General features: G+C 42.1%; 1 protein-coding gene across 12 annotated transcripts in view; it reads left to right on the forward strand.

Moving 5' to 3' along the window:
- syne1b (spectrin repeat containing, nuclear envelope 1b) overlaps window positions 1–15,410 on the forward strand; it is a 72,412-nt gene that overhangs the window by 4,994 nt on the left and 52,008 nt on the right. For 6 of the 12 annotated variants that reach the window (XM_047611832.1, XM_047611838.1, XM_047611841.1 and 3 more), the window contains exons 1-20: window positions 2,648–3,131; window positions 4,177–4,238; window positions 7,057–7,152; window positions 8,723–8,806; window positions 9,657–9,749; window positions 10,290–10,468; window positions 10,572–10,768; window positions 11,364–11,473; window positions 11,814–11,864; window positions 12,012–12,044; window positions 12,268–12,375; window positions 12,462–12,599; window positions 13,070–13,234; window positions 13,338–13,450; window positions 13,562–13,730; window positions 13,828–13,924; window positions 14,028–14,048; window positions 14,366–14,568; window positions 14,691–14,855; window positions 15,205–15,357. In XM_047611832.1, coding sequence (XP_047467788.1) covers window positions 3,056–3,131; window positions 4,177–4,238; window positions 7,057–7,152; window positions 8,723–8,806; window positions 9,657–9,749; window positions 10,290–10,468; window positions 10,572–10,768; window positions 11,364–11,473; window positions 11,814–11,864; window positions 12,012–12,044; window positions 12,268–12,375; window positions 12,462–12,599; window positions 13,070–13,234; window positions 13,338–13,450; window positions 13,562–13,730; window positions 13,828–13,924; window positions 14,028–14,048; window positions 14,366–14,568; window positions 14,691–14,855; window positions 15,205–15,357 — 2,313 coding nt within the window. In that variant the 5' untranslated portion in view covers window positions 2,648–3,055. Of the gene's footprint in view, window positions 1–2,647; window positions 3,132–4,176; window positions 4,239–7,056; window positions 7,153–8,722; window positions 8,807–9,656; window positions 9,750–10,289; window positions 10,469–10,571; window positions 10,769–11,363; window positions 11,474–11,813; window positions 11,865–12,011; window positions 12,045–12,267; window positions 12,376–12,461; window positions 12,600–13,069; window positions 13,235–13,337; window positions 13,451–13,561; window positions 13,731–13,827; window positions 13,925–14,027; window positions 14,049–14,365; window positions 14,569–14,690; window positions 14,856–15,204; window positions 15,358–15,410 lie in introns of those variants that run through there. The other 6 variants (XM_047611833.1, XM_047611834.1, XM_047611835.1 and 3 more) reach the window with 6 other exon arrangements.

Raw genomic sequence — 15,410 nt, forward strand, 5'->3', positions numbered from 1 at the left:
TATAGTAATCAACAATATTTCTGTTCCTTCTTTTCTGTCGATCAGTCATTGAGCCGCGCTAAACAAGATTGCGGCTTTGTTGTAAAAGGTCACATCTTAAAAACAGTCAGATTCACAGGAGCAGAGTGCAGCATCTGTGTTCGCCACTCGGGGATGGAGTTGTTACATCATGGTTGAAGTGAAGATGAGTAACACAGAGAGAGACAAGTGTGCATGTGGTTAGCTGTAAGAGATGCTTTTAATCTACGTTGTTACTGACAACTAAAGACAAACACACTGACATGAACAGAGTCTCGTTACCACTTCACACTAACCACTTACCTTTATCATATTTAGGTGGACTCTTATATTTTATGTATATACTTAAATATTGCTCTCCCAGTTGTTAAAGAACCATATATTTATTTTTTTTAATGTTATGTCATTCAGTAAATACTTAGTCCTCAGTGTTAATCATCTTTGGATGGACCGGCAGAATTATTTCTGGTCCTGCTTGACTGCTGCTGCTGCTGCTGCTGCTGTTGTTGTTGTTGAAGCTATACTTGCTCTTGACTAAATGGAACAGTGGAGTGTCTGGGCTTTTACTGCGTTCCCGTGTGACCATCCCCAAGCCAATGAAGCTAAGCACCTTCCATACAATACTGCCAAAGGTATAATTTGTCCTAAGATCACCTTAAGTACTCCATCACTCACGTGAACCGCCGACGCTTTAGTGGTTTGACGTGCTGCGCTGTGTTTGTTGCTGGAGTTGTCCACTCTTAATTGCCACTTAGCCACTGGCTTATACGCCAGGCTTAATTAAATCAGTCGACTGGACTGTGATGACTCTATCGCAGGGAAATGTTTTACATTTCATGCATGTCAGAGTTAGTCTGTCCATTTAGTATTTCTTACGAACGACATTACATAAAGTGAACTACCTTGAGTTCAGGACTCTGGACAGCTCCTTAATAACAGGCAGGATATAGTAGCGAGCAGCTGGAATATCAGGCAGGGCTCATGTTATGCGTTGTTTTTGTTCATTTTGATTTTGAAAGGACGGAGTATTTAACACCTTTTCCTCTGTGTAGTAGCCTAATTGGATTATGAAAGTGTTGTAGGACAGGTTATTGAACATCTATAATTTGTGGCTTTAGCAAAACCTTCTGAGAACTGGCATTGAATGTCGTTTCAGATTCGTCATCTTTCCTTGTTTTTTAATTAAAATGTTTCGATTTTTCTAGTTTGATAAAAAAAAAAAACGTTACGTTCAGCCTATTTGTAGTTTGGGATGCAAAACACATCATAAACAGTGATTCATATATATATTTGCTTTTCTTTTGTGCCGTTACTGGTAGTGAAATTCGTTTTAAAAGCGCTATTATTAAGAAATTTGAAATGATTCCCTGCCCTGGTTTCCTCTGATGGAAACAAAAACACATCACTTCCTTTGCAGCCGAGGATTTTTCCTGGGTTGAACCTAAATGGAATTGGGAGTTAAAAGCAGGAAGAGTAAAAGATTTAGTGATACAGCCTGTTACTGTAACTATATACAGTTAATCATGTGCTATTGTAAAAGCTTCTAATGCTATGAGGAGCGGGTTTGTCATAAAATATTTCCATTTACAGTGGAGTATGTAAATTAAAACTTTAAAAATATATGTGCTTAGGGGCGTGTGTTACGATTGTTAAATTTAAACATGAGAAAAGGACTTGACTATTCTTATCTTCTTTCCACATTTAGCTGCTTGTGAGTCTTAACTGTAAAAGCCAATTGTTCTCAATGGGTGTAGCTGTCAACATCTTTCTAATGGTACCGATAACCTTTAGGTGTTTTCATTTAAAAAAAAAAAAATAAAAAATTTCAACCAGCCAGCTTTTCTGGGCCAGTCCCACCACCAGTCTATAGAGCAGTAATAATAGAACGACAAGCTCGGGCCTATTTTTAGCATCAGAAAGGCTTTTAGTAGGCTGGTGGTCTTGAAAGAATAAAGGGACTTTTCTGCAGGAGATGATGAGCTATCAAGCACCGTGTTTACTCTCTATCGCGTGTTATACGCAGAAGATCTGAGTTCAGCAGAAAAAACAGACCCGTCAGAGCTGCGCTTGCCCTGGTCCGCTGGAGTTTTTATACATGATGCTTTGTGTTCAAAGGGAATCCCAGCGTGGGTGTGTCCACTCTGTCGTCACAATGGCATTGACACTGAGAGAGAGCAGGTGGTAGATGTCATTCACCAGCTTCGGCGTTAATTATTAAAATTTGTAGCACCATGGTGAGCTTTGTGTGGCAGTCTTTTAATTTTGGTCTGGCCCTTTTAATCAATAGCCCTGCTGGGATTTCATTTTATGTTATAGCCCCCAAAAAAACAACAACATTATTTTTCCTTTTAAATTAATTTTTTTTCCCATTCTGTCGGACAGTGTAATGTTTTTAAGTGATTATGTCTCGAGGGAGATGAGATAAATCTCATAAGCAAACACAGACCAGTACACACATAGAAGCTAGACACACAAATACACACACACACCAAGCTTAAATTGGGATAATGCAGCCAGGACTGTGACATCACCACCCCCCCGGCGAGCCGATTGGTCGAGCCCTGCTCCTAGCTGAGCTCTCTCCAGCCTCTGATGGTACGATGATACAGCGAGGCAGTGCAGCGGGGGCTGTTCACATCCACACAGGCATGGCTCCTCTGGATGGAAAGAACACAGGAAGAAGGAAGGATGGGATTGTAAATCATCCGTCCTGTTAGAGTTTTCTGCTCTGCCGCCTGTGCGTGTGTGTGTGTGTTTGTGTGTGTGTTTGTGTGTGTGTTAGTGTGTGTGTGTGAGAGTGTCAGGGAGGAGGGGACATCACAGCCTCCAGCAGCTCTTTTTAGCTTCCACCCGGGGAAACCAAGCAGCCAGATCTGTTTTGCTTCCTGCAGGAAAAAGAGGGTGAAGGGACAGCCGCGTGTTTTTTTTCTGTCAGATTTTCCACTGTGGATTTGTATTATCACCCACACACACACGTATACATGTACCGCGGAACTCATGAAATGCAGACACAGAGGACCGGAGAGTGGGATGTAGAATGGCTCAATTTAAGGATGTTTCTGTCAGGAAGACTTCTTTAAATCTGGTGACTGGATTTTTTCAGTATCTGCGTGGTAAGTGGAGCATCTCTCATCTGTGCTGACCCGTGTTGCTAATGTGGGACATAACATATGCTAATGGTTTGTAGGTGAATCCCTGCTTTGTGAACTAGTTATCACGGACACAGCTGTATGTATGTGCGCTGCGTTCGTGTTTCTGTGTGCGTCTGTATGTGCGTGCTATGCTCAAGTGGGCATCCCATGTGCATCAGTGATGAAGCACTTGCCTGTGGCTTAACGTGATGCCTTTGCTCCCTCTATAGCGTTGCTTCCTCAAACACGTGACCGTTGTCTATATCTCTATGGGTGGATGTTTAAAAATGGCCACTATGTGCAGTGTGGCAGCACTAGCCAACCGGCATGTATGACAGGGTGTTAGAAATCAGCACTCAACGCGACAACGGCACCACGAGAGCAAAGAAATGTTTTTGAATTACGTGATGCATAATGCATGAGGCATTGTAGATGAATGTATTAATAGACCACAAAAGAAGCTGGGGGTGACCAAAACAATCACGCATGTTATTACTGAACACACATGGGGGGTGTGTGAGAAGATTTTCTTTGCACTCATTCTCTAATCTCCTCATTTGACCCCTTTTTATTTTTTTTGAGAGTTCCTCTCAGGAGCATCTATTATGATACCACTGGCAATCTTCTTTTAATCAAATTGCACACATCTAACCATCGCAGAAGCATTGTAAAAGACTCTAGTGTTACTTGACATCTTGGTGGCAGTGTAAAATTATGCAGTGAGGTGGGATATAGTTGTAATTTGACTGGGGGAGTCATGCTAAAGCTGTAACCGCCACACATTATAGTTATGTATGAATATTTGATGTGTTTTATAAGTCTGCGGTAGCTGTAAACTCAACCGTACCCATATCTAGAATCAATCAACAGCCACTTCCTTACAGGAACAAATCTGATCTTCGTGTTTCATCGTGTGCACTGCGTGTCCTCTCTTGTCCACCTACAGGGGCTTTCACAGTCAACCATGAGAGCATGTGGTGTCGCCATCATGCATCAATGTAACACCGTGTCTGGTTTTAATTTTCAGATGAGCAAGAGGCAGTGCAGAAGAGAACCTTCACGAAATGGATCAATTCTCATTTAGCAAAGGTGAGTGTGAATTTCTATCCACGCTTGTGATCGGCCGTCATAAATAACTTGCAGAGAGTTCGAGCATTTTGCAAGCTCATCGGACTCCCTCTAAACAAGTACGCATCACAAATAAGTTGGAAACTGTGCAGTGTTGACCTTCCATCATCAGACAAGCTCATGATGCTTTAGCCCTCGTCGTGTTTATGCAACTACTGACCCGTCACGCTTTTAGAACTGGCTCCAAGATTTTTTTTTTTTCCATGCAACAGTAATGGCCTCTAATAACGCCGCACAAGACAATTACCTTTGCTCCATGAATAATGACATCATTTAACTCGATTCTTAAGCACTCAAAATCAGATCACAGGTAATGGAAAAGGGTTGTTTGTTTACAGTGAGAGTTTGCTGGATCTAATGGTTCGGGAAAGAACGTATACCCGAATCTCCTGGTCTGTTGTATGACAAGAGTTGCTGAAAGGTCATTGCAGAGGAAAATAACACAGTCGTGATAAAGCGCATACACGGTTCAGCTTTAAAGCATCTCACTGGGGGGATTTATTCTTGGATGATACCACTAGTGGAGTGTGTTTATAGGCACATATGGGGGGTTTAATGGAATTATTCACAAACCGGTGTAAGGGGATATGTGTGTCGGCGTTTGGTTATTGTGTGTGTTGGTGTGTGCGTATTTGTGGACGGGATTGGCAGGGACAGTGATGCAGTGTGCAGATGGAGAGCAAGAGGGTGAGGACAGTTCCCTGCAGGCAGTCGTCTGCTGCTAAGGTTCATGCATGGAAATTACAAGACGCTGAGCGCACAACAATAACACATGCTCCCATGCTGCATTGCATCGCACCACGTCCCTGAAATAACAGAAGCTAAATTAGATTACTCACTGAGTTAAACCTTAAAACTACAATTTACTTAACAAATCCATGGGAGAAATTGTTAAGAATTCGCAACAAAAGCGGCTGGTGATGTTTATATAACTGTAGTCACAGATGACACAGCAGCGTGTGCAGCACAAGCAACGCTACAGGTTTTAAAGTCTGGGATCTGCCAGAGAGATTCGGTTTAGAGGGGTCTTTTGTTGAGCGTGATCTGCCCCCCCACGGTTTCAAAGCCTGGCTTCTAAAACTTTGGAGGAATCTGAGTTATGTGGTGGGCTGGTGATGGGACTCTCTGTTGGTCTATTCATCGTTATTCATGCACTGCGCTCAAGCTCACTCACTCTGCATACCAATAGGACTAATGTAGCATAAGCCACATCATGGCTGAGCTGTGTTCACACTACAGACAGATAGGACAGTTTACATAATGTGTAGAAAGTCTTTGTGGGTAACTGTTGATCATTGAGTTGACTGAAATTTTAAGTGGGTGAAAGTGTGTATTATCTACATTTGAACATCCTCCGCTTCCCCCCGAGCCTCTGTGTCCATTTCCTCTGATACTGCATTACTAAGCACATTTCCAGCAGTTTTAACAGTTTCCCATTGTCAGGAAATCTCACATGACCGAGTCAAGCATGTTTGCATGATCAGGCTTAACAGGTTGTTTTTTTCTAGTTTTAACTTCTTGTCTGACACACAGAAATACAGTGCAAACAAATAATACTTCATTTTTTTACTGAATTGCTCAGACGTGGCATAAAAGAAAAAAAAAATGACAGCGGGCATATTTTCCATGTAGCCTCCTCCCTTTCAATCTCCTGCAGCAAGACAAGGCAGTATCCAGATGACTATCAATACAGAGCATACAAACATAGCAAGGCTAGAAGGGGCACCCAAGACATAGTCACAGAGATAGGCTGGGCTGATGTGGGAAATCTGTGCAGCAAAGATGATGACAGCGTGGGCCCAAAATGCTGCAAGTAATAGTCCCAGACCTTATAGAAAGCATCTATTTTAGAGTGAGGCATGCATGTGATGTATTCACTGGGAATGCAATCCATAACAATGTTGTGCCATGCTTTTTTTTTTTTTTTTTGTTGGAGCAACATTCTTAATCCAGAAGAGTTCTTTCTAGCAGCAAGCAGCATATGTCAGTATATTGAGAAGTCTCCTGTGTTTAGTGTCAGCCGGAGTGTAGTAGAAGTATCAGGCACATACGGTCCATCCGTAGTGAAACACAGTATACTGCAGCGTTAATTTGACAAGTGCATGTTTTATCTTGGTATTGGTAAAATAAATTTAAAACTATATTTTAGTAGAGGTGTAAACATTACGAATGAAAAAAAAAAAATGGCCGCATGAACCCAATAATAGGGCGGACGTTTGCCTCATCAACACTGTTTCGCCCTAAATAGGCAGCCAACTGCATCCTGTCATGGAATATGTAGAGTTGTGAAGTGGCCTGTATACTGTGCCAAGCGAAGAATTCCCACGGAGAGACCTCCTTTTAATTACAGCTTCACCATGCAGAATAAACAAACATCTGTTTCACCGACTCATTCTGTGGTGCTGAACGTGTAGTTTAGTAGGTTATAACGCCGTCGTTCGTCTGTGAGATCGTGCCGTGGATCTGTGGAAATGGTATCAGGGCTCAGTATCCAGTTAGGGTTAAATGAGTAGCATCGCCTCAGGACTGGGCAACAAGCCACCGCTGAGGAAAAGGCACCATCTTTTCAGCTGCAGGGAGGCTCTGTGGTTGTTGTTAACAAGCCTGTTTCTCACAAACAGCATTTGGGTTTCTCCTGGTCTCTGCTGATGTCCTAGAATACCAATATCCTTTCACTTTACCATGTAAATTCTTATTAGTTGCCATTACTGATTTATTTTGTAATTACGATATTTTTGTTGTTTCTGCATATTAAAACTGTGCCCTCTCTCTCCTGCAGCATAAACCACCACTAGAGGTTAACGACCTTTTTGAGGACATCAAGGATGGGGTGAAGCTCTTGGCTCTGTTGGAGGTCCTGTCTGGCCAAAGACTTGTGAGTACTACTGTTATTTTGCTCAGGCTTGAAACATGACTTGCACATTATGTGACCTTTTTTTACATATATTTAAAATGCAATGATTGTCATTTACACTCTCTGAAAAACCAAGGCCTTTACAGCAAGCAGCAGTTTGTGTTGTGCAACATGAAATCTGCAAGTTCCAAGTTCCTTTCACTCAAGATTCAAGATGTTTGTTGCCATATACCCACGTTTAGACTGTACAATAAAATCTTACTTTGCAAGAACCTCTAATTAGAAACAAAAAAATAAATGATTTCAACTTAAAATTATTCATATAAGATGATTAGGCCAATAATTAGACAGAATAAGCATTTTAATTTGGAGATTTTAAGTTTCTGTTCAGCTCTCAAGCTATAATTTATTCCAAAACCTTAACGTGTAGCGTTTAATATGATCTACTAGCAAAAATAGAATAAATTGCTGCTTAGGAAGTTTTCAGTAGCATATCAGCGTGTGTGTACCTAAGAACTGTTTGTATTTAAACAGGGAGTGTGTCCTCTTCCATGGAGGCATGTTTCTATAGTAGCCCAAAACAGACAAACCAAACACTGGCAGAAGGGTGGGTGGGGGAGGCTTTTGCAATTTTTTTTTTAAATGTTCAAGATTCTCCTACAAAGAGTTTATTGTTGTCACTATTAGCGACTAAAATTACAAAACAGGTGTTGCTTAGGCGCTCATTGCATTGCTCATTACAAAACGACTCGTTGAGAGTTCACGGTGTCATTGGGGCAATAAGACTAAAATGTAGCGCATCTTAAACGGTGTCTCACAGTGACAAGGACCGGGTCATATCTCTGGCTTCCATTAAAAATGATTGTTTGTTTATCGGTTCTATGAACACAGCTTTAGAAGGAGACCTGTGAGGGAGGGATATATAGATGCAGCCACCAGATTCCACTAAATCCCAAAACAGAAGATGTTTTTTCTCTGGCTCTGAAAAGACAACTAGCATGATACAATCATGCTAATAAACTAGCATGATTGTTTTGTTGCTGTGGTACCTCTTTTCAGTTCAAAGAGAGGAATTGTCCGTTTCTGCTTTCTTGCCATGTCTATAATGTGTGCATTATAAAAAAAAAAAAACAGAGCAGAGGAAGGTGTTGATCACAACATGACATGAAACACAATTTAGATTTGAGGCTCCCTGCTGTGAGAGTCTGCTGGTATTCTGGTCCATCTCACTCGTACAGTAACAGACACACACATACACACACTGACCCAGATTCTGTTTGGTATAGTAATTATGTCTTGATACAAACTGCCATGTCATTTGTGAAGCCCGCTAATGAGTCAGTCGCACTTCACAGTGAGCGCTGCCCGACGCTTTCAGGATTATGTCAAACAGACTTTTAACAGAACTCTGCGGTTAATTAACTACGTCTCACGGCGCAATTAGTTGCAAATATCGTGATCATGAATTGGCGATTGCCGCCGGCCGCTAGATTCTCGTCGTGTTATAACCAGAAAATGACATCCTCAGGTTTAATGTGATATGACTCCCTCGATTAGCTAAATCTCCGTTTTCCATCGTCTCTGTCTGAAGCCCTGTGAACAAGGCCGCCAGCTGAAGAGGATCCACTGGGTTTCCAACATCGGCACCGCGCTCAAATTCCTTGAAGGCAGGAAGGTAAGCGTGCAGTCATAACGACAATTTAACCCTATATATATAAATTAGATATCACACTGGGTTTAAACGGTGCCGTGTTTTAAAAAAGAACAAATGTAGGATTTAATTCTCTTGAGAAAAAACTTGTGTGTGGCATGAGGTGTCCATGTCTGTACAGCATGCACCACATTCAGAGGAGCAGGAAACAGGACTTCTTGATTACATAACCCACCTCTAAATCCTTTTGCTCTACGGAGCCTGTGCCCCACTTTCATCTGGATTCCCCTGAGGACTTAGACTTACATTGTTGTGATCTCTCTCCCATCATGTGTGCCTTCAGTCTGTGTACCGAGGATCTCCGGTCAGTCGCCATTAAACGCCCTGTGTGATCAAACTCTGTATGCATTCTTTTTCTTTAATGCACGATGTGTACCACATGACGCTTGGATGACAGCCATTCTGTTTCTATGAATGTAGTCATTACGCTTTTTGTTTTTTTACTGATGTGCATTTTGGTTGATTTCTGACTGGTGTGTCTGACTCACCACATTTCTGATCTGTTAAAGAGTATAGACGCTCTCCAGTGCAAGGTTTGCAATGCTGTGGTGCATCTGCTTTTCTTTCTGATTAGTTTCTTCTTCTTTCTTTTTTTCTTTTCCGCATCGACTGTCGGTTGTGGCTGTTTCTGCCTCCTGCAATGACAGTACTTGACTGCATCAAAGACCTGACTTTGATGGGTTTGAGCGAACAAGAGCTTGACATTTATTATAAATCTCAAAGACTTTTTTTTTCCTAGGTGAAAACTCTCACTTCCGACCTGTCTGAATGTGATTTACATTTAAAGCAATTCTCTGCTTGGCTTTAATTTCAGATCAAACTTGTTAATATTCATGCCACCGACATCGCAGACGGACGACCGTCAATTGTCCTTGGGTTGATATGGACCGTTATTCTCTACTTCCAGGTAATACGTCATATGATGTCTCTAAAGAGTTTAATAACGATGCTCTTCCAATGAGACAGCATTTACCTTTATGTTTCAATTTTCAATACGTATGTTTCAATACGTCAACATACGAAATAGGAACTAGTCCAAGGCAAAAACAACACACAAACCCCAAGGCTCAAAAAAAGGAGGCACGCGGTACAGTCTGTCTATCATAGTGGAAAAAAGAGAATAAATAAAAGTCTGATGCATGATTATTGTGTTAATAGTCGACTTCTTGTAAGCGGTCATATGATACCAAGGGTCAGCTCTGATGGGTTCACAGCACGGACAAAGTATCAAGCATGGAGAGTAGCAAAGATGAGCAAAGAATACGCAGCGTAGATATTGATTTATGCCTCTTACCAACTGAAATCACATGAGTGATTCCTTTCAGACCCTAAAGAACACAAGAATACTACAGAACATGTGACCTCTATACCTCAAAAGACTTACCCCGATCAGATACAACTTTATCACCACCTTGACACATACACATTTTATTTTTTTCCCAATTAGATTGAGGAGTTAACCAGCAACCTGCCAGCCCTTCAGGCCCTGTCCAACAGCAACTCTTCCGTGGAGAGTATTAACACCTCTGAAACAGGAAGCCCTCCCATGAAGAGGAAGGTGGTCACCAAGTTTCAGGGCAATGCCAAGAAGGCCCTGCTCAGATGGGTGCAGTGCACAGCAGCCAAGTATGTCACGTTCAGATTGCCATCACATTATTCTAGTATTGCTTAGTTTTATATGCTATATCCTACAAGAATAGAAGTAAATTTGTACGTATGTGGTTTTCAGGTTTCATGGGATTGAAGTAAAGGACTTTGGTCCCAGCTGGCGAGATGGTGTCGCGTTTCAGTCGGTGGTGCACGCCATCAGGCCAGACCTGGTGGACATGCAGGTGGTACGGCGGAGAAGCAACAGGGAGAATTTGGAGGATGCCTTTACGCTCGCGGAGAACGAGCTGGGCATTCCCCGTCTGCTGGATCCAGAAGGTGCCCTTGACCTTATCCACAAAAAGTCCAGTGTTAATTACCATTCCGGCAGAATAGCATTCATTTATTTTAAACTGATAAGTATTTGGATGTTCACTTATGTTTAAAAGCAGCAAATATACAGCATAAGTCAGACTGATGATAATTGTTATATCAGTTCCTTCTATGTGAGTTTTGTTTTGAAAAAGTGTTTGCTGAAAATATCGCTGTCAGAAAGAGGTTTATTTGTACCTTCAGTGTAAGTCTGTGGAAGCGAAGCAGTCTGCAGTGGCTCTGCAGTCCTGTCTTCTCTAGCAGAGTCGTGATGCTTTATTACACAAAGAGCTGCACCGAGATGCCTCTGCTTTAACAGGAGCTTGACCCTGATTTCCAGAAATATCAGTTCAAGGATGGAGATGAAAGTAGACATGTATAATTAGCAGGGCCTCGGTAGATTTACCCCCTTCCAGGACTCACAATGTTTTTATGTCATATTTACTCCCTACCAAACTTAATGGCTCATTTAATCCTCTTGTTTCTTCAGACACGAGGGAATGTTTGATTCAGGTCAGATCCTTTGTAGAGTTTCATGTGCGTTGTTTGTGTTGCTGTGTAGATGTGGACGTGGACAAGCCGGACGAGAAATCCATCATGACGTACGTGGCTCAGTTTCTCAAGCACTATCCAAACCCCCACCAATCAGAGACCGATGGACAACAGGATGAGGTACCTTCTTCAAATGTGTCCTTCAGCCATATATCATCTACCATCCATATTTTCCCCAGAGCTGCTTTGTATATTACCAACTATAGAGACACGCAGAGATCACGCTAATAGAATACATTTAACTCAGATTGCTTCACCTGCTGCAGAGCTTAATGTTTGCAAACTTTGTGCCAGCGGTTCTTCATACTTGTCATTGTATCTCATAAAGAACAAGTGAATCAAAAGTATGAATTCGCATGCACACAGCAGTGATATAATCATCAACACTTTGTTTTCTGTCATCACACACTCGTTTAATTTGTCCATGTTCCTGTGGTTCTTTTTTTTTGTGCACATTAAGCTGCTTCTTGGCTCAATTCCAACTTTTGCACTGTCAGTGCCAGTACTCCAGGTGAGAGCTCAGGTCAAAAAGCTGCATGCTTTCTGTTTGGAGTGTACGCCCACACCTCACCCTCATCCCATCATTCCCCGTCTACTTTTCTTCCTTCTTTTAATGCCTTTATTCTCTCTGTGTGTGCCTCGCTGCTTTCTCGGATAGTTTGGTCCCCAAGATATAGAGCAAATGCTTGAGGTACGTCCGACTAAACAGACTAAATCGATGGTTTGGAGGAGATAATCGTAGCGTTAATACCTTCTTCATATCCTCTCAACTTAACTTCTAAAACTGCCTCTAATTTTTTTTACTGTGTGTTTTCTGGAATGTCATCTTGGTGCGAGGCTCCCTTCGGCATGCTAATTAGAAAAATTGATTAGGTGTATTCCCAGTCTGAACTGATGTCTCCTGGCTGTGACAGAGAGAGGAGCGGAAGATGCTGAGAGAGCTGAAGGTGTTTTTAGATCAGTTGGAGAGAGACGTCCTGCGGGCCCAAGGAGCGGAAGGAAACCTCACGGACAAATATCAGGTGGGTTCGACGTGAGAAGACAAAAGTTAATTGCCATATTCTGCTTTGAAAAGATAACTTATTATTCGTCTTCTTCTATGTTGCAGGCGTTTAAAAACTTCCGCGTACAGTACGAAATAAAGAAAAAGCAGACGGATCCTCTGCTCCAGCCGGTCCACAAGGATGGGAAGCTGTCCGTGGATCAGGCTCTGGTCAAACAAGCCTGGGACCGTGTGTCTGCCAGGGTAATTGTACTGTTCTTTACAACATGAATAATTAACCACCAAGCCACAGAGAGTGGAAAATTAATTATGATAATTAATCATCCCTAAACATAACCTGACGCTTAATAATAGATTATTTATATCTATTTTTTTTAATTGCCATTTTGCTACAACAAATTGCATCATTGCTTTAGAAGCTGAGAGAAAACACGAGTCAGGGTTCGTCTGTGTGTTCGTTGCCAGTGGAAGTTCAGTCGGGTGCAAGCACTTGAATCAGTTTGTTCAACGGGGAGGAGATGAGAACAGAGGCGGTTTTGTTCCTCGGGCGGTCGACTCCTCTGGACATTCACAGCTTGTCTAGACTGGCATAAAACTCTTTTGTAGCCTGATTACTTGTGAACATGTGGAAATGTTTTGATCATCGTAGCCTCCTCTACGGTGGGATCCTGCTTCTCTAGAGTGGGTTTTTACTTAATGGCTGTCAATTGCAGCTGCTGGACTGGCACATCCATCTGGACAAGTCCCTGCCTGGGCCTCTGGGGGTGATTGGAGCCTGGCTTCACAGAGCGGAGATGGCTCTGAGAGAGGACATTCCCATTCAGCATGCTCACGAGGAGACGGCCAATGTTCTACACAGAAAGCTGGAGCAGCACAAGGTAGTGAAACATTCTTTTCAACATATTTGGTTACTTTTGATGCTGCTATCGGTATGAAACAAAGGCAGGGAGGACATAATTTTGTCTGTGATGAACTTTGCAGGAGGTATTAAAAAACCTGGAGTCGCACAGGCAGCCCTTCCAGCAGATCCACAGGGACAGATCAGTGAACGGTGTACCTGTCCCACCTGAACAGCTCCAAGATATGGCAGAACGGTAAGACCCTTATCAGAATAATTTAATCCCTTTTAGAGGCTTTTTAAATGCACAGTGTCACCTTGGGGTGCAGTTTAAAGAATAATAACCGACCGTTTGTTTAACTTGCAGGTTCAACTTTGTGTCCACGTCGTCTCACGCTCACTTAATAAAACTGGAATTCTGGGAAATGAAGTATCGACTCATGGCATTCCTTCTGTTAGCCGAGTCAAAGCTCAAGTCCTGGATCATTAAATATGGCCGACGGGACTCAGTTGAACTCCTCCTGCAAAGTTACCTTGTAAGTTTAAATCTCCGGCGTATTGCAGTTGCACTGTAGCGTTTGTACAACAACGCCGCGCCTGTCAGACTGTTTCACGTTTGTCTTTTCTTTCCAGACTTTCACTGAAGGCCACAGATTTTTTGAGCAGTATGAGATAATCTTCACAGCTCTGAAGCAAGCTGCAGAGGTTTATGTTAAGTCTGACAGTTCAAGTAAGGCTCTTTATATTTCTGTTTTGGTCCCAAGTTGTCTGTTATTTGTACATATTGTTCTGTGTGGATGTGTGAGTAAGTTACTACTGATTTCATGTTACAGGGTCTAAGACCTGTAACCAAGGTAAGTCCAAAAACAGCCTGACAAACTTTAAAACCTCAATTTTGCCTGTTTCCTGAATTGTTTCTTCTAAACATGGGGCTGCACTTTTCTTTTCTAACATAGTTTAAACTCCCGTAAATGAAAAATCCTATTGCACTTTGCATGAAAATATAACAATAGCTGGAATGCTAATTTAGCATGATTCTTCTTACCTAGCGCACTGTAGCCACGAGGCAAAACAACCAGCTTTCAAAATATAATACACACAATATTGTTCTGCTGTTAATGCTCGTGTTTATTTGAATTAAAGTGACCAGCTCCGTGTTTTATGTTTTCAGTCGACGAAGCAGAGGGGGTGAGTAAGTTCCTCAGTGAGAGCACGGCTCAGTGGAAGAATCTGGCTCTGGAGGTGCGGAGTGTTCGCAGCATGCTGGAGGAGGTGATCTCTAACTGGGAGAAGTATAGTAGCACGGTGGCAGCTCTGCAGGCCTGGCTGGAGGACGCCGAGCAGATGCTCAACCACTCGGATAATGCCAAACGTGTAAGTGCACTCAGAGATGCCAGCAATGAAAAGCATGCACTGTATGATTTTCATTGTTGCTGATAAATGTCTCTCTCGCACTGCACATTTAATCACTCGTGGCTTTTGTTTGCTTGTTTTAGGACTTTTTCCGCAACCTCTCTCACTGGATCCAGCAGCACATGGACATGAACGATGCTGGGAACTTCCTCATTGAGACGTGTGATGATACGGTCTCACGAGATCTGAAGCAGCAGCTTCTCCTGCTCAACGGGAGATGGAGGGAGCTGTTTGTCAAAGTCAAACATGTAAATGCACTTTCGAGCAAAAGATGTGACACTGACACATGTTTAGGATTTAGAGGGATTCTGTTGACAGAAAATACAATTTAATTTTCATAATCATTATCATTTCAGTAGTATAATCAACTAACAATAAGAAACGTGTTCCTGTTATCTTAACCTTTAATAACTATAGAGGGAACAGGGTCTTACACATATTTTTTTAGTGGTTTTTAGTGTGTTTTCTTTCTTTTACATGATTAATCATTTGGTTACAATCTGTCATCTCACTGTTAGATCCAACTAAATCCTTCACACTGGACTCAGTTTTTTTTTTTTTTTAAACTAAAATATTCTTTCTCCTTTTCACCCACAGTATGCAAGAGCAGACGAAGTGGACAAGCTGAGGCAAGACTACCATGATGGTATTAACACACTGAAAATGTTCATGGATGCAACCAATGAGAAGATGAATGCACCCGTCCAAGTGTCTTTCCTGAACGTCAGAGCCTTTGCTCAGGATGTTGAGGTACGCAGGTCACCCTGGTGTCATCTTCTCTCCCGAGAAAGACAAATCTTAAC

This window comes from Mugil cephalus, chromosome 17 (assembly GCF_022458985.1).
Source record: "Mugil cephalus isolate CIBA_MC_2020 chromosome 17, CIBA_Mcephalus_1.1, whole genome shotgun sequence".
NCBI lineage: Eukaryota > Metazoa > Chordata > Actinopteri > Mugiliformes > Mugilidae > Mugil > Mugil cephalus.